This window comes from Sturnus vulgaris, chromosome 14 (assembly GCF_052056855.1).
Source record: "Sturnus vulgaris isolate bStuVul1 chromosome 14, bStuVul1.hap1, whole genome shotgun sequence".
Lineage (NCBI taxonomy): Eukaryota > Metazoa > Chordata > Aves > Passeriformes > Sturnidae > Sturnus > Sturnus vulgaris.
Window position 1 is genome coordinate 2,998,207 of NC_142256.1, and position 22,836 is coordinate 3,021,042.

The 22,836-nt window shown below is 39.0% G+C and overlaps 1 protein-coding gene across 1 annotated transcript in view; it reads right to left on the minus strand.

Annotated features, from left to right (window-relative positions):
- Positions 1-530: 530 nt before the first annotated feature.
- LOC106853746 (ubiquitin carboxyl-terminal hydrolase 12-like) overlaps positions 531-22,836 on the minus strand; it is a 28,287-nt gene continuing 5,981 nt past the window's right edge. The window contains exons 2-9 of the mRNA XM_088172970.1: positions 16,494-16,574; positions 13,348-13,561; positions 12,313-12,539; positions 11,037-11,113; positions 10,181-10,264; positions 8,738-8,935; positions 6,418-6,496; positions 531-2,874 (exon numbers count right to left, since the gene is read on the minus strand). Of these exons, the coding sequence (XP_088029096.1) occupies positions 2,773-2,874; positions 6,418-6,496; positions 8,738-8,935; positions 10,181-10,264; positions 11,037-11,113; positions 12,313-12,539; positions 13,348-13,561; positions 16,494-16,574 (1,062 nt within the window). The 3' untranslated portion in view covers positions 531-2,772. The remainder of the gene's footprint in view (positions 2,875-6,417; positions 6,497-8,737; positions 8,936-10,180; positions 10,265-11,036; positions 11,114-12,312; positions 12,540-13,347; positions 13,562-16,493; positions 16,575-22,836) is intronic.

A 22,836-nucleotide genomic window follows, 5' to 3' on the forward strand; every position in this document is an offset into this window, starting at 1 on the left:
CGTGGTTTGACAGAGCAGTTGCCATCCTCCAATCTGCCTTGCACCTACTGCATTGTATTCCCATAAATCCCCACTCACAGGAGCACAACCGATCCCATTTCCCCTGTGCAAAGGTGAACTGCAGTGAACACAAAGAAATGAAAACTTGTCCTGCAATGAACCTCAACAGCTCCAAGCACAGGCTCCTGTTTTTGCTTTTAAATGTCTCTGTTCCAAATCAGTCAGATGATATTTGCAACAAAGTCTTAGGGAGCCCAACACAGGGGGGAAGAGGGAGAAGAAATCCCAGGGAAAAGCAGCAGCAGAGCTCCAGGGGTGATGGAGGGACACAGGCCCTGGGTGGCCTCTCCTTGCTGTACCAGCACAGCACTTACAATCTCTGACACTGAATTATTAAATTCTCCTGCTCTGACCCATTTCTGCACAGGTTACAGGGATGCAGACACAGCAGGATCAGGATGCTCAGCCAGCCAGCAGGGTGGGAGAAGTTAAGGGGTGAAATTCAAGGAAAAGCCTCTGGGCACTGTGGGTTTGATCATAAGGGCCTTTATTGGAGACAGGTGGGGTCATTTATTATACAGAAGTAACATCACACCATTCTCTTCCCATTTAACTCCTTTTAGTCTCCTTATAAATCTGTAGCAAAAGTGCACTTTGAACAGTTTTTAATCTATAGTATATATCTTTCAATATTATCTCTCAGTCAGGTATTTTATTTGTAAAAAGGTATCACCAGATATACAAAATACATGTCTAGTGTACTACATTACTTTTTGTATTTACTGTTTAGATTATTTTTAACTCAGTGCTCTCTTTTTATTTTTTTTCATTTTTTGCAAGACTCAGTGATGACAGTCTTCTGGTGGCATCACCAGGAGAGGACTCACAGCTTGTGTGTGGAGAAGGGGAGAAGACTCTTAGCCAGGAACAATTGTCACACAACAGGAACAAGATGACAAGAACATTTGCTGCTCTGTTGAATGTGTCTCTTAAAATGACAGTACTCTGTATAATAAAAAAAGAATTACAAAACCCAACGTCCACATTTCATCCTCTGGAAGAGATGTGCCAGGAGAATGGAAGCTGTACCCAGCTGGAATACGATGGCAATGGTTCATTTGCATTTTGAAGGCAGGAGTTAATTGTTAAACATCACCTTTGTGGTCATGAGAGGAAGGAACAGACACGGGCAGCACGAGGAACTGGGAAATGCTGCTTTCCTGAGGACAGTGTTTTGGTAAAATATTGAATATCCTGCACAAGCCACAGAATTGCATAAGTTAAAGATCCTCAAGAACAACAAGCACAGGGGACAGATGAGGGGCTGTGCTGGGGACAGCCACACTGAGGACACACAGCTCAGGGACCCAGCAGAACACTCATTCCCACTGGGAGCCTGCAGCCAGCTGTGACAGGCTTTGGCACAGCAACAGGATTTCTCCAAAAGAAACTTGCACGAGATTTTCTGAGATTTCTCACCAACTTCCTTAAGTCTTATCCTTGAGATCAGAATATATACACATAACAGGTAATTGCTTCAGTTCAGTCTTCAACAGACCAACGATTTCCCCTGGGAAGCAAGGCCTAGAGAGGTAAAACAATCAATCAGAAGCATTTTAGGGGGTGTTATGATTCCCAGATGGAGACAAACATCACCAGCAATGACTGCAACGCTGACCAGGTAATGTCTGGTGGGCTGGTTGGTTTTCCTTCTCACCTGTTCATTACCCTGAAGACTCAGAACTCCTGGATTAGTTCCCTACAAACCCCTTCCCCCAGTTAACCCTTCCCAATTAGTGCTGTTTCTGTGGATTAGCATAGATTCAAAATGCAACTTGCATCAGTTTTTGCTTGGAATTGAGTGAAATGTGGAACAGATCCTGCTTCAGAATGAGGGCACTTTTGGTTTATGCAACAGCTCCAAGAAAGGCTGGAATTCCCAACTTTTCTACAGCAGAGATGGTCTTTGACAGGTCAGGGCTGCTCTGCTCCCCTGGAACCTGCAGCCAAGGGGCCTGGAGGCAAAACTGCTGCCTGCAAAGGAAAATGCACAGCAGGAAGGGCTGGATGTGGAGACAGTTCTCTGCCTGCTGCAGGAGAAACACAACAGCACCAAGGGTACAAAAAGAAGCAGTGCTGTCAGTGCTCTCTAAGCCCAGGAGAAGGCAGAGTGGGGAGGTTTACAATGCTGCAGAGAGAGGGGTTTGTCTGCTTTTTCTTTATAAAAATTACAGACTTGACATTTCCAATATGTCTTAGCTTTGTACTGCTTCTCAAGTCTGAGTCACCAAAAATATCCAGCAACCAGCTGCTGCTCATATCCTAAAATATGCCTTCAGCTGACACTGAATATTGAAATCGTTCTGCTAAAATACAGAAAAACGATGGTAGAAACCAAGGTATAGCCTCAGGCCAAGTTTAAATGGTAAAAATCCTACAATGCTACTTTGAAATCTCTTCTTGAGTTCATGAACAAAGAAGCAGCCGGGTTTCAAGTAGAGGTAACACAGATTTTGGAAGATAGCACGTGTAAAAAAAAAAAAAAAAAAAAAAAAAAAAAAAAAGCCCAGAAAGGAAACTGGAACAAAAAAGCTCTTCTTGTTAGGGCAGTTGAGCACTAATCCTCCAAGAGGGGCAGGAGGGAGCTCTCCCCTCCCCCTGCTCCTGGCCTGGTCCTACAGCAACACCGAGGAACTGCACAAACTCTGCTGGCACGAATGTGCTCCACTCGGGCAAAGCTTGATCCCTTTTTCCTTGTGTCCATTTCTTGTCTCAGTCCCTGGACTGGTAGAAGAGGATATATCCAGATTCAGAGTTTTTGGAAATGTCTGATGTTAACCCATAGAATTCTTCGATGGCCTGGGCATCAATTTTCTGAAAATCAAATGAAGTTTGAATTAGCTGCAATCACAACACCACCCTAAAAACCTTTTCCCAGACAAACCAGTTATTCCCAGGTCTTGGAGGTGATCTGGAAATCCAAGCAATGGTCACACAATGACACTTCAACATCATTCTATCCAACAAAACATTTTTTTCCCACTTAATAACTTACTGATTATTGAAAAAACTGGAAATCAGGCTGAAATAATAAACTGCTCAGAAGGGGTGCAGTCCTAAGCTGGACAACAAAACAAGTGATCCATCAAAATGTATCCCTAAAGGACTATGTGACATTTTTATATTTGCTTTTCTCACACTGGTGGTACCTTGCCTGAGTATTTTGCAATTAAATTATTTTATAATTAAATTATTTTATGATTTAAAAAAAAGCAGTCACTATTCAGGCAAGAAGGTTTTTGTCCAGCTGCAATTACACCTTGTGTAGATTGAAAATTCAGCTAAAATCACTCCAGATTTCCAAAGTTATTGTGACACTTTCAAGGAGAAAAGTCCTGCAAGTGCTTCATGAGTTCTGTAGGTCCCATCTAATTATGATCTTTGAGATAAAAGAGCTTTCCTACCAGGCAAAGCCTTCTGGAATATTGTCATAAGGTTTGTGTCTTAAGAAAAACGATGATTTTCTGCACTAATATAATTAAAATCTCCTTGTATTTCAAGTTGTGACCTATGTGCAGAAAAGCTGCTTTGCTCTCATACTGCAAACAGCAACTGGAGGGAATTTTAAATGGTTTTTAGAGATTCCACATGTCCTGATGCAGGTCCTGAGCACAGCTGGCTTCCCATCAGTGAGTTGGATCCTGCAGCCCAGAAACTGGAATAAAACATTCCCAAGTTTTTTTTGGAGTTTTTTAATACCTTTAGGGCTCTGCATTCACAGAAATGAGAGGCTGAGGAGAAGATGAGCCTCAAGTTTCCTTTAATTCCCAAGGAATAAAATTGAGGAATTAAAGGAATGTTCCAAACACAAGAAGCAGCTCTGGCTTGAACAGAGGAGCAGAGACCAACCTGTGATTCCACCTCAGAAGAAAAGGACCCTGCTCTGCCTCCAGCAGAGCTCCTCAGCTGCAGAATCCACGTGGAGAATGTGAAATCTCTGCTCCCTGAGCAGATTTTGGCATCACCACCAACTCAGCATCCCTGGCTGCTCACTCCCCAACTGCAGTGAGCTGGGAGCAGCTTTTTCCCAGCACAAGGATTAGGAGTTTTCAGAAGATGCATCTATTGCAGAAATTCTCTCTTGAAGAGTTTTGTTAAACAGTTAAACACCTTCTCTTAAAAAAATAAAGAGGGGGGGGGAAAAAAAAACTCCCCCAAAGAGATGTTTTATCTTTTCTCCATTCCAGGAGTGAGGGGAAGCTGAAATCCCCTGCTGAGGCTGGAGCATTTTCACACCATTTATTAACATAACGTTACTACAGACTGTCAGAGGCACACTGAACAGAAATTGAGTGAAAGAACACTCCTCAGCTCCTGCAATATATTTAGCAGACAAGTCAAACATGATTTTATTTTAAGTGCCAACTCACTTGCCATGCAATCAAGCCTATTTCCACTACTCATTCTGAATGCAACTCAAACGTTTGATCCACATTAATTCATGCCTCAGATATTTTTAGTTTCAGCACAGCAAAACTGACTTCCTTCTTTAATTTCCCTACCCACAGAAAACAGAGTGGAACTGAAAGGGGATTATATAGATTCTATTCTTCCCATTCTTATTGACCAGATAATAATTTAACCCAGTTGTAATTTCAGAGTAACAACCAGTGGATGGTTGTTACACTAAAAGGAATTCTGCAGCCTCACCTGGCATTAAAGATGATGTTTCTTCTGAACTGAGATTAAACATCCTTCACTCATCTATTCTGGTTCTCCAAACCAAACCCAATTCTGGAATCCCATTGCCAGCAGTCAAATCTCTGAGGTATTTTTTAAGCAAATCCCTCCTGTGCCTCCCCCCATTGTGGAGAACTGCATGGATGGATAATTCCAGGTGAACACTGGCCCTGGATGTATCTGCTGACCAAATGTCAAATTCAAACCAGCCACAGATTTTTGGCTCAGCTCTCTCAATCCATTTTGTTTGGCTCAGGATCCCCCTTGGACTGATTTTCCCCCTGGATTTGCTGCTTTCCCCCATATGTTTGGGGATCATCAATCTCCTAATTAATGGAAGAGTTGGCCCTCCCTGAAATCCTAACAGACAAATAAATCTGCCTTCCCTCCCCACTGCTGACATTTGGTGGGTAATGAGGACAAACTCCTGACTATTTTCAGTTTGGAGCTGTTGCATTCACATCACTTGGCAAAAATGCAAGAAAAAATTTTGTATTTCAGGGGGAAAATCTTTTTCCTGAGCTTTCAGCTGCAATATCTGTGAACAAGAGCTCTGCACTCACCTTTTCAAGCCTGTTTTGTTAGATGGCCACACCTAGAATATAAACCCTCCACAGAGCTTGCTTTTAACAGCATTTTTAAATAAATTCTATAAAAGAAGATGAACTTGGGGAAAAAAAAAAAAAGCCACAATTAAAGATAGAAAAGCAACAGAAAGGAAAAAAAAGTGTTGGTTTTTTTTTCCAGAAGAGAGGAACTACATGACAGCTCCTTGGATTTACTGCCCAATAACAGACAGCACACATTTTAAAAAAGCCATTTTTGGCTCATCTATAAAAGTGACAACAACGTTTGCAGAGAAAGAGAAATTAAAAAAAAAAAAAAAGCCATTTAAAAGCCATTTTTGGCTCATCTATAAAAGTGACAACAGAAATTTGGCTTGCCCTGAAAATGAAGATACAACATAAAAGTGACCAATAGAAAACAAACACAGAATAAGAGGATGGTTATTTTACATCTTTTAAAATGTGAAGTTCATCTCCTGGATGGAAAACACTGAGAATATTTGCATTTTAAAATATTGAGGTGAACACTATTTCCAAATTAGGTGACACAATTCTGTTCTGAAACAGAGGAAAATGACCCCAAAAATATAAAAAAGGGAATTCTTGACAGGCACACACACTGGGAAGCCATCCCTGATGCTCAAAGCTATGCAAAAATTGAAAAAAAAAAAAAAAAAAAGAAAAATGGGGAATATCCTACATTTTTATTTCAACACAAGCACGGATTTTGTTATTTAGACACTTAATCAGGCCTTGACCATGGGATCTCTGAGACAAACAAAACATTTTTATCTTTACAAAAAGCAGCTCTGCTCTGCCATTTGTTCTACTCTTTGATATTTGCTCAATAATTAGGTGAAATCCAGGCATGTAGAAATATTGTGGATATCAGCTTTTACAGATATATTGGAAGAAAAGGAAAAATTTGCTAGAGCTGTTTCAACATCATCACTAAAAAAATAATTTTTTTTTTACAATTTGTTGGTGAAGTTGACCCCCCAAAATGTGAGCAGCTCTTAAGTGCAGCAATGAAATGCAAGTTAGCAATGGAAATGAGCTTAAAAATGGGCTGAAATGAGAATTTTGGGGTGTTTTGTTGTTTCTTACCCACCTCTACAATGTCATCATCAAACAGCAGCCAGAAGCCATGGCTCTTCACAATGGTGATGTAATGCCCACGGTTTGGGCCACTGCAGAAAAAAGGAAATTTTTTAAAAAAATAAAATAAATTTATTTAATTTAGGAATAAGAAATTTTATTTATTTATTTATTTATTTATCCCTGATAATTTATTATCCAGAAGTCACTTCCCTCCTCAGGATCACCTCTGGCTGTCCCAGCTTTTCCCTGCTGAGGTTTTTAGATTTTTGCTAAATTGCTTCAATTAAAACGTTGCCATTGGCTACTCGAAAATACAAAATATTCAAACATTTCCTATCATCATTCATAGATTTTTTTAAAACTTAAAAAATATTTCATTCTCTGCTTTGTTGCTTGGACCACTGTGAAGTTTTGAATTCAATCAGCTCTGAAATATTTTATTTCACAGCAAGAATTCCTTTGGTTCTCAGTGTGCTTTAACCACAGCCAGACTTTCTGGGAGAGCTCTTCCCACTTTAAAATCCACAGAATGGAATTCCTTGGATTAGAACAACTAAATAAAAATAATTTAAACTTTTTAAACTTAATTTAAATTTGAAACTGAAGTAAAAGCCTATGTGCAAAATGTTTCAAGCAAGTTCTGAGAATTTAAAATATTTAGAAAAATCTCATTTATGTCAAACCTTTGGTAAATTCTCAGTAAGAATTGAGAGCAGGTGAGTTAAAGGAATCCTAAAAACCCCATATAGGATAAAAGGTTTGAGAGAAATAAAAAGGAAAACCATTTAATAATCTGAATTATTAATCATCATTATCCAAACATGTATGGCAAATAAAAACTACACAAGAAAATGCATTGCATGAGATCCAAAAATTGTAAAAATTCACTAAAAACTGAAACTGCACCACAACAAAAACATTCTAGAATTAGAGAAAATTTATTTCTACTAAACCTATAAATTATTTATGATTAAATATAAATCTTTGCATTATTTTTCTCCTCACAAAGATAATTAAAATCATTTACATGCTGCAATAACTGATTATTTTCAACTCACACTTCCTGAATGCAGTTAGAAGTATTTTTTCCCTTCCACGAGATTTTTTTTTTCCCCTAAAATGCTTACAAAGTTTTTTTCCTCTTTGCTTTTAAAACCAGAACTGAAGCTGCTAAAACTGAAATTTAATGAGGAAAAGAAGGATATTTAAAAAACCCAGCAGTGCACAGTTTATTCCACATGATGGCACCAGCTTCTAAAGAAACTTCAAGGGTCAAGAGAAAAAAATATAATTTAATTCTATTTAATAGGTATTTTTCAAAGATTTTTTTTTCCATTTAGATTTTCTGGAAAGAAGGGTTAGGGGTGGGGGGGGTTGTTGTTTTTTAATGATTGTTATTTGTTACAGCTCAAAGAAAGAACTTTGAAAAAAAAGTGATGTGAAACTGTGCTGATGACATTAAATGACAAATCTGAGCCTGTAAAGTCAAATTTGAAACAGCAAGAATGTAAAGTTAAGACTTTAAAATAGTAAAAATGTAAAATTTAAACCAGAAAAAAATGTAAAGTAAAATTTCAAATAGTAAAAATGCAAAGTGAGATTTTAAAATAGTTAAAAAAAAAAATTAAACCAGAAAAAATGTAAAGTAGAATTTCAAATAGCAAAAAACCTTGTAAAAAAGACAGAATTCTTTAAAAAATCAAACTATTTCCAGCTGAGCAGCTCTGACTCAAAATCCAAGAAAAGTTTTTTTTAATGATTGCTGTTTGTTACAGCTCAGAGAAAGAACTTGTGTGAAGTGGCACTGTGCTGATGACACAAATGACAAACCTGAGCCTGTAAAGTCAAATTTGAAACAGCAAGAATGCAAAGTCAGATTTTAAATAGTAAATATGTAAAATTGAAAAACAGCAAAAATGTAAGGTAAGATTTTAAAATAGTAAAAATGTAAAATTGAAAACAGCAAAAATGTAAAGTAAAATTTTAAACAGCAAAAATGTAAAACTGGAAAACAGCAAGAGTGTAAAGTAAGATTTTAAACAGTAAAAACGTAAAATTGAAAAACAGCAAGAATGTAAGGTAAGATTTTAAATGGTAAAAACATAAAATAAAGTTTGAAATAATTAAAAAGACAGTTTTGTTTTCTAAAAAAATCAACCTATTTCCAGGTGAGCAGCTCCTGCCTTGCCAAGCAGTGCCATAAACCCTCGCGGGGCTGACGGGTTTGCTGAGGAGGGCGGGGCAGGGCAGGACAGGTGAGCTGAGGGCAGGACAGGTGAGCTGAGGGCAGGACAGGTGAGCTGAGCTGAGCTGAGGTGAGCTGAGGGTACCTGCCGCAGTGAACCACCACGGCCACCAGGTCGTACATCCTGTCGGGGTTGGTGGCGTCCCCCGAGGTGTTGAAGAGGCGCAGCTCGAGCGGGAACACCACCCTGTAGGACAGCTTGGTGTACCTGTGCAGCTGCTCCATGTACTTGAAACGCTTGAGGTGCAGCGCCAGGATCATGGGCAGCTTCTTCACCCTCATCCTGCAGGAGGGGCACGGAAAGGGACAGTGTCAGCAACAGCACCCACGGAACAGCTGGCCACCAAGGGCAGCCACAGCAGGGCAAAGATTGCAGCAAAGATTGCAGCAAAGATTGCAGCAAACATTGCAGGAAATTTTTAAATGCTGCCTTTTCTCTCTTACAACAGGTAATGGGACTGTAGTAATAATAATAGTAGTAATAGTAATAATGGGAGTAATAATAGTAATAGTAATAGTAATAATAGTAATAATAACAGCAGTAATAGTAGTAACAAGAGTAATAATAGCAATAGTAATAATAGTAAAAATTATAAGAGTAACAATAGCAATAGTAATAATAGTAATAATAATAGCAGTAATATTAGTAATAATAAGAGTAATAATAGTAATAGTAATAATAGTAGTAATGCTAGCAGTAATGGTAGTAATAATAATAAGAGTAATAATAGTAATAGCAATAATAGTAGTAATGCTAGCAGTAATGGTAGTAATAATAATAAGAGTAATAATAGTGATAGTAATAATAGTAATAATAATAGCAGTGATAGTAATAGTAGTAATAATAAGAGTAATAATAGCAATAGTAATAATATTAATAATAATAGCAGTGATAGTAGTAATAATAATGAGTAACAATAGCAATAATAATAATAGTAATGATAATAGCAGTAATAGTAGTAATAAGAGTAACAATAGCAATAGTAATAATAGCAATAATAATAACATCAATAACGATAATAACAATAATAACAACAACAATTATAATAATAATAACAATTCCAAATCATTAACTGATATCTGAATGCAGGACAACGTCAAGTTAATAATAAGTAATAATACTAATAATAGTAATAATAATAATAATCTCAATTTTTCACCACCAATAGGAAGAAAGAGCTGCAGTAAATCTGTGTTGCTGCTCTGGCTGTGGGCAGCAAGAAGATTTTTTTACCAGTGCTCCCAGACAAAGCAGATGAGATATTTTCCAGGGGCTTTCAGCTAATTAATGCTAATTGGGGAATGTGGGTGTCTGGAAACACAGAATGCAGCTCATGATGAGGCTGCCATGAAGTTCCTTGGTCTCTCCATTTTTCCTTCACCACAGCCCCAGAGAACTTTATTTTTGATTTTGCCTGAATTCACCAGGTGTACTGGCTCAGAAATGTTAACATCTCCCTCAGCCTGAATATTTGAATAAACAGTGAATATTTGAGGAATTAAATATTGACAAGATGGAATATTTTACCTCTTCTGTGCCTCCTGTTTGCTGCGACACTGCTCACAATAATATTTGTATTCACTGCATAGAGTTTCAGTGTTACTAAATCCCCTGTGGAAATCAGAGAGTGGTGTAAGCTGGGATATCCCCAAACCCCAAACAACACACAGAGGATGAAGTTCCTTTCATTGCTGCTGCTCCCAGACCCACTTGATGTGTATTTGTCTCATTCCTGGGATGCAGCATCAATGGTGAGCTGGAAAAATCTGGAATTTACATTATTAACTGCCTGTTTTCTGGCTAGAAAAGGTAAAAAACATTGAGTTTTGTTTCCATCATCAGCCATTCCATGTTTTCTTTAGTGGCAGAAATTAAATGTTCACATCTACAGCCATTAAGTAGCAAAGTTTGGATGATCCTTCAGCTCCCAGCAATTACAGATCCATTATCAGTTATTAAATAGCCAGATGTTGGATGCAAATTAAATATCCAAGCAGCTGATAAGCCTTGGATGCAGCAGACAAACACATGGAGCAAATGTCTATCAGAAAAAAAACCAAACTGACCCTAAACATCAGGGCCAGGCAACTGAAATTTAATAAGAAATGAAAATAATTAAGAGTTTATTGTGAAACCAAAAACTGCATGTTTATTTTTGATAAAGCCTGACTGTGTAACAAATTCAAATCCCCATAAAAGAAAATGAAAAATCAATCTTAGCTAACACTAGTATTTACTAAGACCCACTAAGAAACCTTCCAAAACTCACAATATTTTAGCACATGTCAAAGCCCACAACTGTTGCACCAGGGAAAAATTAATCCAGGCTCTTTCCTTCTGACCAGGGCAGGTATTTTTTCCATTCCCAAAGAATTCTGTTTACCTTAAACAATGTGTAATTGATGTATTTTGTTCCACATCAACCGAGAGGTCCAGAAAGTCCTCATCTTTGCTACTAACCTTGAAAAAAAAAAAATAATGAGAGATATTTGGTAACAATTTAGAGCTGGCAGATTTCTTTTATCCATCTCTGGAATGGTGCAATGTGATTAAAAATAAATGTACATGCACACAAAGAGGTCTTCTCTTGAGGTAAACTAAAAGTGATTAAATAATCCGATGTGGTGTTGAAATCTGAAGAGGAACATTTAAAAAAGGAAAAAGCAACAACAACATAACAAAACCAAAAAAAAAAACCATGGAAAAAAGCACAAACCCCCAAAACCCTTTCTCATGGAACATCTCTTCCCCCTTGAGACTTCAAGGCACATCTGATTGTTATCCTGGCAAAGCCAAGATTTAACCACTCCGAGCTCTCAGTGGAGAGGTTTTACCCACATTCCATTTCCTCTGCTGCATTTCAGGGTGTAACAGTCAATACTCAGAGGCAAGGCAGAAACAGGCAGATGGCTCCTCAATTAAATGGGTTAGCAGGGAGGAAAACCAGCTTTCCATTTGTGGAACAGCCACATTTCATTGCAAGAACCTTGAGACAGAATCCTATTAATGTCATTTTTAGAGCTTCTCCTCACCACACAGCCATAACTTTAGATTTTAAATGCCAAGAACAGTCTTTTCTGTTGTAATCACTTCTTGGGTTTTTTATTTCTCTCCCCATCTGGGTTTTTTTTCTTTTTTCTTTTTTTTTTTTAGCACTATTAAATCTGAGCATATGACTAACTACAAATGCCTGGTCTGAAGGTGGTGTGGTTCTAATTCTAGACTTCGTGCCACTTTTTTTTGCTTTCAAACAGAGTGGCCAAGGACCAGCACCTTGCACAGAATTCCACTTCAAGCAACTCAGTTCATCCCAGAGTTAAATTAAGAGCAACTCTCATGTAGAAACACAACATAAACTCTCAATCACTGACACAGGGAATAACATGGAGACAAAAAAGGCAGCTTGGATCAGCCAGGTGCAGCTGCCTCGATGGAAACAGAGAGGAGAAAAAGGGAAAAAACTCAGCTTTTTCTGGGCAACATACCTTAATGAGCACAGGTTTGAACATAGAGTCCTAAAATAGGCTATGCTCCACATTTTAATAGAGACAGTGCAATTTCATCTAGCCTAATGAATGAAAAAGGGTGCTCAGTGTTAGGGAAAGCAATCCAGAAGCTGGGAGAAAGTTAAAGAGGTGTGGGTTTGGTGGTGCACGTACAGCCTCACAGTTAAGACATCTGGTTTCATTGGTTAGTGTTCCTTGGAAGATTTCATGGACCCACGTCAGATCAGGCTTGTCTCCTTCTTCACTCTCAATGCTGCCATTCTGGAGCTTCCCATTCTGCTTCTCCTGCTTTTTCTCCTCTTGCAGTAAGTCAGCAATAGTGTTCAGTAGGTAGTTTAGGAATTCGTGTGCATCCTGCTGCATGTAATTATCAAATAATTCTGCAAAGGAAGAGAGGGAGGAGAATGAACAACTACAGAAGCTTCCCAACACCAGCTCACTGTGGATTTGTCTCTTCCCTCCTCTCCCCTGTTACACAGCTCTGGTGGCACTGGTGAGTTTGGGCAGAATTGCAATTTGTTGTTCTCTCAATCATCATCTTCAGGTTGCAAGAAACAAACAGCTGAAAAATGCCATGAAGGAAACTTAGTTTGGCCATTTCTTAGAACTGAAGAAAACAACGATTGGTTTGGGGTTGTTTTTTTTTTTTTTTTTCTTCTTTTCTTTGGAGAGGGAGAGAAATAAAGAAATTCAGATGTGTTGCCTTGGGCCACTGATTCATGAAGTCCAGCAGCAAGGGGCAAAAATCCCCTATTGGAAGTTTGTTATCTTTTCAAGTTCAAGCTGAAAGGACAAATCAACAGCCAGAACTTTTCCTCACCAAACAGCCCTGGGAAATAAGCACCAGCTCTGATCCTAAGGAATTTATCCTACCACAAATGTAAGGGAACAGGCTATGAGTGGCTGGGTCTCCTGTGAGAGTTCAGGAGAGCCTGGAGCAATGGCCTGGAGTGTGCTCTGCTCCTCTAGGGAACACCATGCCAGGGTGGAATAGCTGCACATGTGCAAGAAACATCCAGAAACACAGATTCTGAGCTAAGGACAAGCAGGGAGGTGGTAAACTTCACACCACAAAAATCTTCAAGCAACCTCTTAAAACTTCACATTTCAGACTCCAAAAGAAACCAGAATTTAACATTTTACATCCTTAAAAATGCATTTAAAAAAAAAAATCATTTATTCGTTTACCATTTTCTTTCCTCAAGCGGGAAATAAATTTCTTGGGTGGGATGACTCCCACCTTCTTCTTTTGTGTGGCAATACTGTTGAAGAGGTCAGAGAGGCAGGTCAGGAGGCTTTCCTTCTTTCGAGGTTGCACCTTGTATGCCAAAACTTTTTCCCGAAATGGTCGACAAAAATAAAGTGCCTGTAAGACTGAGTTGCAGTAGCAGGTATTGCCGAACTGGACGAAAAAAAAAAAAAAAAGGAAAACAAAGGGTTTTGGATTAGGGCTGTCAAAAAGGAGTGACAGGAAGATAGTTCATTAAGAATGTCACACAGGGGAAGTGGAGGTGTCATTTGGCAGAGGTCATTTATTGGGAATACTGGTGGGAATGGGGGGAAATGCTGGCTGGAATTGGGGGGGAAAGGCTGGCTGGGAATGGGGGAAATGTTGGCTGGGAATGGGGGGAAATGCTGGCTGGGAATGGGGAGGATTAATGGCTGGAATGGGGAGGAACACTGGTGGCAATGGGGGAAAGGCTGGTGGCAATGGGGGAAAGGATGGTGGCAATGGGGAGGAACACTGGTGGCAGTGGGGAAAGGCTGGTGGCAATGGGGGAAAGGCTGGTGGCAATGGGGAGGAACACTGGTGGCAATGGAGAAAGGCTGAGCCTTGTGACAGCAAGGGAAGGGAGAGGTAACAACACTCACAGGATACTGGGAATACACAGAAAAAGTAATTAAGGGCTCAGCAAAGAATCAAACTTTGTGGAGACACAGCACTACTCATCATCCTGAGAGGGGAGAGCTACCAAGGACACTAAATAAATCAATAATAAATTCCACAGAACATTTTAACTTGGAAGGGACTCCCAAGGATCACCGAGTCCAACTCTTAAGTGACCAACCCATACAGGGATCAAAAACCCTGGCATTGCCAGCACCCTGCTCTGACCACCTGAGCCAATCACAGAGGCAAAAGATATTATAAATGCATCATAAAATCACTATTTCCTGCTCAAAATGGAGTGTTTTGAGCAGCACATGATGCAGAGCCATGCACAGAGCAGCTGGTTTGCATCTGGCCCGTGTGGAGGCAGTGTCAGGGCACAGATAAGGCTTTGCAGAGGCTGCTCCCATGGCTGGGCAAGGAGGGACACCAGGACATCAGCTTATCACCCACAACAGCATAGCAGGCCTTCAGAGCTGCTGCTCTGCTATTTACTGTGCTGTCACTTCCAAAAAGGGAGACAAATTCTGTATTTGTCAGCCCCCTGATATTCTGGTAATGAGGTTCTGCACCCCAAGAGCAACATATTTTAAATAAACCAAAAAAGCATAAAAATATGTCTACAGAGCAGACTGGTTTTAAATATAATATGCTGAGGCACAGCCACTGTTCAGCCAAATTTGGTGTGATTACTGCAGCAGAATGGTTTCAAGCTAAAAATCACTTTGACTGAAACAGAAAATGAACAGCTTAACTCATAGAGCTCAAAAGGTCACAGATTATAGCTACAGCAACATTGATTTACACCATATGCAAACAACAGGGAATAACAGTTAAAACTTATTGACACGAGGAAAATAAATATGGAAACTAAACAAACACAGGAATTAGGAGAGAGAATCACTCACATGCTTGTTAGTGACCTAGAAAAACAAAGAAGCATCATGCTGAATGAATCTGCACATAACACAAAATAGGCATCCTAAGTCTGAAGGCTTTAGTTGAAGATAGGAGCTTCTTAAAATGAAAATTGAGATGAAATTCTGGATTGACACCATTTTTCCATCCCTCTTGGGTTTTAGTAAATATAAAATATTTTAACAGTTTCCCACAAATTCTGCAGTGGCTTTAGACACAGTTTAACAGTCAGGTTGCTTTAGCTCACTGATCCCAAAATTAAATCACTATTCAACCCAAAGTTTTGGCCTCCACTGTCCACGATTGTCCTGATTGTATTTGCAGTGCAATCACACATTTAACAGCACTGATGCTGAAGCCATGAAACTGCCCTCTTTCAAATGCTCCAATTAATTCCAAATCATGAAAGAACCAGAAATAACTTAAAAAAAAAAAAAGCTCAGACATGGAAACACCACCCTCAAGAAACCAGTTGCAAGGAATGAAGCACAACAGTGTTAGTCATGTTTTGTCCTTCAAAACACAGAATGGATGAGGTTCTAATAATTGTGGTTATTTTTATCCTCCTCACACCATTCAGTGCTCTGCTATTTCTGTTACAATTCCATTTTTTGCCATTATGGTGCAAACCTCAGCAGCTTTGGAATGGCCACTAAGACCCTACTTAGGGAACAGAATTCTGTGTGTTTGGATAGCTGGGTGTCTGAAATATAAACTGTTAGAAAGCCACACAAAGTCAATTAACTGGGTCTCTAATGAGCTCAATAAATACCACTTAGCTGCCCTTACATGGTGTGTGAAGCTCTCAACACAACCTCGATGACCAGCACACAGAAATTATTCTGTTTTTAGTGAGTTCTGCCCAAATTCCATTTTCCCATCATGACTAAGATGCCACAGAACCACTGGTGCTCTGAACAAAGCAGGAGCAGCATCCCCTGCACAGTTAATGCAGGCAGACAACTCTGCTGCCCCACAGCTCCCAGCCCACACTAACTGCAAAAAATTCAGCTTTTTTGGAGGGTTCATGGCTACACCAGGCTGCCAAAAATCCACAAGGAGTATTACTACATGAAAGAATAATCCACTCAGTCCGTGTCATTCATCTCCTGCACAAAACTTCCACTCCTCCCACGAGAGGGGTGTTTTTAGAAAATGTAACACATTTTCATTTTTAAAACCTCCTCTGCACTGCAGCATGAGTGGAAAATCTTCTCTGCAACAGCACATGAATAATGGACACACTTGATTATTTCCAATTTTCCAGGTAAATATTAAAATCTTGGAATTAGAAATGCACTGGAGGAGGAAGGGTTTCTCACAGACTTCACAAGAAATCCATTTCTTTTTCTGTGTTTGAGATGAAGTATCTTGGTTAATAACCACCCTGCAGGATGTGGTGTCTGTGCTCAGTCCCACTCCAAGTGAGAAATTCTCATCAATCAAGTTCTCAGAGAATCCTGTTAAGCTCCAAATTAGGATGTGAATTAAAAACCAGGATTTTAAGCATAGAAAATTCACTTACATTGACCAAGCCAAAATAATGCTCATTCACAGGGAACTGCTCTGGACCAATCTCTTTCTCCAAAGCAGAGGCATTGGCGCCCTACAAAAAAACCAAGATTTATGTTAGAGAAAATACAAATTTCCTACAAACCCCTAAAGCTTAGGAAATCGTTTCCTTCCATTGAAAATCAGTATTTTGTGTTTGCTGTGCTCTTCAGAATTAAATGAACATGATGTTTTATTATCATTAATGTACCAAGGTTTCATTAAAAATCTCAACTCCAACAGTCAAATTAGTTACCTGATCAAACAGAAGAGTTTTCTACATTTGAGTTTATTTGGAAATTACCACAATCAACTGTTCTCACTTAAAACACCAGGTTGGCCACAATGACCTAGAAACAGCAACTCAATTCAGTCCAGAATGCACTGTAAAAAGAAACTCATCCTATATTTTTCCAGCTTGATTTTGCAAAATACTACAGACAAGTGAAGTTTTTGATTACAAACCCCCAGAAGAATGGAAATAAAGAGATTTATCACATCTCAGATCACCTGAAAGTGCTTTGGCTTTGCTACATTTAATTTCAGGGTGATGTATGAAGCTCCAAGTGCATTCTGACACGTCCTTGAGTTTCCAGCAGTACAATGAGGATGGAATTTGTTGGTTTAGATACAACTGAAAAACATCACTGCTCTTACTTGGCACATGAAACAACAACTAAAGCATTCCAGTGTTTTATTTTGAATTTTAACTTGCTCCACTTTATATTCTAAGTGCTTTCTTCATATCTTTCAATTTTCAATCCACCTTATGGATGGGAATATCCATATATAATAATACATATTTCACCTTCCCTCATTCCTCTCCACCTTGCTCTTTAATGTTTCTTGCTGATGCTCCAACAATCCTGAGCTCCTCTGATGCAGAATCCAAACACTTTGGATTCCTAATTCTCTTTTAAATGCCCAACTCTAACCTTGTCCAAACAGGTGAGTCACCTTCAGAAAAGCATTAAACCAAACATTACAGTCCAGCAAAACTCAATTAATTTATTCCCCTGAATGCTTTTTAATCACTGAGCAAACATTTCCATCATCTCCCTATTAATCTAAACCACAAGCAGAGACTGTAAGGAGAGTTCCATCCAGATTGTCTTTAACAGAGAAATAACTGAAAATTTCCTAAAAAAAAAACAAAAACAGGAGAGAAACCAAGAAATAATCTGATTTAACAGTTGTAGTTGGATTTCCCCCATCAGATTTACCAAAAAGAGATAAAACCAGGCAGGCTCAGAACTGGGTACTCCAAACCCCACCAAACATTCCCAGGGTGCTGACAGATTTACAAGCAGAGCTCTGCTCAAGCACCAATTACACACAATATTTTGGAGCCATCAGTACCAGTTCAGGCAGCTCCTTTCATTTCTTTCCTTGCAGCCATTCCCTGCTTCCAAGGAGTTCTTTTTTTATCTCAAATATCTCCCCCTCCAAAAAAAAAAAAAAAAACTCAAACCAAACCTAAAAAAAAAAAAAAAAAAAAGGAGAATCAGCAGAGAGGATTTGCTGACAGGGGTCCCTTCAAGGGTTACCTGTGCAATTGGAGATGATCATCAAAATTCAAAAATGCAACTATACAAGAGCTGAAAATTCTGGAATTTTTCACCCTGGAAATCACAACTGGCTCCTGCTGAGGTTGTTTTGCTCTTCCATGCTGTGTGTTTGGAGATTAGGAAAGGAGGATTTGGAAATCCTGTGAGTTTGTGAAGTTCAGTTTCAATTTCTCTGCAGTTTCCTTGCCCTCTCCATGATCTCCAATATTTTATTATGGAAACACTGCAGAAAAGCCCATTAAAGGAGGTAACAAACCCCACAGAACCAGTGAAACCTGACAGCCCAAAAGCTCCACTTGGAATAAATAGCTGAACAAATAAATAAAACCGTTAGAATTGTCATTTTTAATAAAACTGTGATATAAAAAATTAAATAACCTAACATAAACCATGGTTGTCAGCCACCCAATTTGTATCCATTTCACCTGACAGGTTACAGGTGAGATTTTTTTTTCCAAGTGTTTCCTTGTATTTATTGCCCAAACTCGATAAATTTGGGTAAATTGACTGCAGAGGCAGATTAAAAAAATTAAGATTTCCTTAATAAATCAGATTATATTTAATGTATTCTTTACAATTGAAGTTGTAGGTGTTTCATTTCTGGAAGTGTTCAAGGTCAGGATGGAGCAAGCTGGGATAGTGGAAGGGTCCCTGCCCATGGAATGGGATGAGCTTTAAGGTCCCTTCCAACCCAAATCATTCTGGGATTCTTTGATGATTCTAAAGTTTCTTGCCAGAGAATATTTTAAATTTATAAAATCATTAAAAAAAAAAATCACCCAAAACAGAGCTCAAAGCACTTATGGGAGGAATTGGAAAAAAAAAATAAATCACGGATTAATCATAAATAAAACAAAACTTGCAAATTAAACAGTGAAAAAAGCTCCAGGAAATGCAATGGCCAGCATTCCATGGAAAAAAAATTCCCTTGAGGAAGCACAGAGGATTGACATGGAGTCAATGTCCAGGAAAACTGCACTGACCAAGGATACAGGGGGGAAAATTCACTTTATGGTGAAGGCACCCCTTGGCCTCAGTCCAGAACTGCAGGCAAAGTCCAGCTCCTCCCAGTCAGGGATCTCAGTAACTCAATTAACAATTAGCCAATTAAGCCAGTGCAGATGGAATCTGCTCCAGCCTGAGCCATGCCCTGCTGCAACGAGGTTTTGTTGTCACACTGGCAGGTGTCACACACCTTTTCCCACCCCAGCTAAAAGATTTTTCCATCTGCCACAGGTCACAGGAAATAATCCACACTTCATCATTTGGCAAATACAAAAGTCACTTCTTGTCTAGAATTAAAAATCTAACCAAAGTGGCAAGTGGTCATTATTTTATGATAATAAAAGAATTATTTTATTATTTAGGGAATTAAGAAATGCACATTATTTGGGGTGCCACAGCCTAAGAGTTCTGCATCTTGTGGTCCTTTGCACACCTAAAACCATAAGAAAATCAATACAGTTTTGCTAAACTGTAAAAAAAAAAAAAAAAAAACCACCTCATCCATAGCAATTGAGCTTGCTTGGCTAGAACAGCTAAGCAAACATTAAAAACTAAAATACAGATGAATATTCCTGGGACTTCAAGTGCTGTCTCAGAGCTCCCCTTTTCTGTTCACACCCCACTCAAAGTTCTGGAATTATCAGTCAAACAGAAAAATGAAAAACTGCCTGGCCCATCTCAACTATCACCACCTTAGCAGGAATACACACAGCTAAAAATGGCCAAGAAAACCCCCCAAAAACAACAATAAAATATTTCCTGTCATAGCTGCAGTCATTTTACTTTATGCATTTCAGCTAATTAAAAGAAGGGTCTATTTGTGCTCACTGAAAAGAACACTCTTAAAAAAATTCTAATATACCAAATATTAAAGTGTCAAACAACAGCACAGGGAATTGTTAACATTCAAGTTTTCCTCACTTTTTCATACCAACACAGTGGTATGAAAATCACATGATAATCTTGATAAATCAATATCTTGATTTAAATTTGTAAGAAGAGGCTGGATGTGGCACTCAGTGCTCTGGGCTGGGGACAAGGTGGGGATTGTCAGGTGATGACCCTGGAGGTCTTTTCCAACCTAAATGATTCTGGGATTCTATTCCATGCTCAAAGCTGGATGAGACAGAGAAAACAGCATTGGGGTAAACTAATATTCACCCAGAGAACACCCCAGGCAAGTTTTATTGAATTTTTGAAGGAAAAGGGATGTGAAAAGAGCAATTTCAAACCCCCTTACCTGAGGGAGCTCTCTGACCAAGCCATACTGATCCCACAGTATTCTTGAAATTTTAATTGAATAACTCATCAAAATCAGAAGGAAGATCTATCAATTCTTCCAGCTTGTAAGCTCTGAGTGATTTTTGCTCAGCAGAGAAATCTTAAAGATTTATTTCTAGTTCAAAGCACCATGCAAGTGGAATAAATAGTAGTAGACTTCTGTTTCTTAGCCAGTGGTAACTCACTGCAGCACCAAAAGGAGATCACAGAGAAGGGTAATTAGGCATTACTGGCTGTTTTTAGCAAAAAAAAAAAAAATCCTATTCCTGCAAAGAAAATGAGTATTTTGCACAGCCTAGATGTAATTGATTTCAGAAACTGGAAATGTATCAAGTTTCCAGGGCCTTCAATACTTGGTGACCTTAAACTTACTGGATTTGTAATTATTCCTACAGACAGAAGGCTCATAGATTGCATTCATTTATCTGACAGCAATCAGAGGAGTGCCCAGTTTTCTCTGTATTATATTTCATTAGCTTTATGGTAGAAATAGAAATTAGGAGTTGAAGAGTTTTGGTGAAGCTGTGGATGAATAAAAGCTGGGAGTGATTAAGAACAACCCCACAGCCCAGAAGGGGAGAATTCCACATTTCCAGCATCCTCCTGGCTCCTGCTTCAAGTTACAACCTCTTCCCTTTTTAGCAATGTGAGTTTTACAAAGTTTCAGTGAAATCCTGATCGACCTCAAACCTTGGCTGAGAATTACTGGGCTGTTACTACAGACTACCCCATTTTTTACCCTGAGCTAACATTTTCCCACTTGGCTGGAATCCACATTTCCATTCCCAAATATCTGCTTTCTGCTGCTCTGGAGGTAACTCTGCACATGTGAGGATGGTTAGAAAAGTAGAAAAAAGGGTATGAGGAGATCTTCTGAGCAGGAAAAAAAAAAAAAAAAAAAGGATCAAAATCAGCACAACTCTGGGTCAGGATCCTCACAGTTATTCTGAGCTCTCAAAATAATCAGGTCAATGCTGTGCAGCAAACAGTGAGCACTGGAGCTGGGAAATGAGGGAAAAACCCACAAAAAGGGGAAAAAGTCACAAGTGGGGAGATTTCATGGCATTTACCTCTGACAGGTTCTACACAGGCTTTGAATTGTCAGTGGGCTCAGAACCATTCCATAACCAGCACCAGCTCAACAGAATGACAAAAAATACTCGAGATTTCTCTGGTGTCACTGACAGACACAGAAATTCAGAAAGACTTGTCAAACAAATGCTTCACGAGGTTTTCATTTATGGTTTTAAACAGGGATGAAGCAGCTGCTTAAAGTAAAGGGGAATTTAACTAAAATGGTGAAGTTCTTCCAATCTTTTCAAAAACACAGCTACAGACTTAGAGTTTGGTCTTTTTTCAATACTGATCCTGCCAAAATCCATTTGTGGACAGTGGAAGATTGTCAGAAGAGAACTTTCAAAATTTGGATATGTCTCCCAAAATGTCAGAAAAATTTCTATGTATTCTGTAGTTCTCTATGCTTGCCTCCACCCTTCAGCTATTTTAGGTCTGTCTAAAACACACCCAAGACTAATTAATTCCATTAACTCACTTTTAACAATCAGTTAATTTAAAGCCCTCTCCATACAGCCCATGCAAATGGGAAGACTCAACCTTTTTTTAAGGATAATTACCATTATTTTAGCTCAGTACAAAATATTAATTTCCACATTACCTGATTTTTATGCATTTGTCTCTTTGCAATTAAATCTAATTCAGTTCAAATGAAGGAATTAAAGGCTCAGGGTACCTCTAACCTTTCACTGCAGCTGGATGCACACCCAGGAGTAAAAATTTGATGAAATAAAATCCCTGAGGATATTCTGGCTTAGACTCCACACCATCCTAACTCCTGGGCTGGAACCAGCTGCTTCCCACTGAGCACCTGCCTGCAAAAGACATTTCCCTTAAAAAACACAAAAAAAGCTGAAGGATCATCCAGACTTTGCTACTTAATGGCTGTAGATGTGAACATTTAATTTCTGCCACTAAAGAAAACATGGAATGGCTGCTGATGGAAACAAAACTCAATCACCTTCTTGCTACAGGATTTCAGTGTCCAGAACATGTCTGGTGCACAACTCTTGCTCCCTAATGACTCATTTGGCCGTTTCATTTTAACAAATGAGAGCAGGAGAAAATTTAGCCTTTAAACCAAGCTGGGAAGCAGCTTTTAGGTTGTGCAGAAAGGCTTCAAGGGACATCAGTGCAGCACTCCAGAATAGAGGAGCTGCTTAAACCCACTGCTGAGGAGTTGTTTTAAGAGTGAAGAAACAAATCAAAACTAAAAGGGGAAAAAAAAAAGAACAAGTAGGCCAAGGCAGAGCTACTTCAAACCTTTCAGGAAAGAAATCTGCATGAGCTGATGCAGAAGTCTGCCTGCACTTGCTGTATTTGCTGAGATAATAGTTCCAGCTTCAGGACTATTAAAAATTACCCTGGGGGAAGTGGAAATGGAGCAGA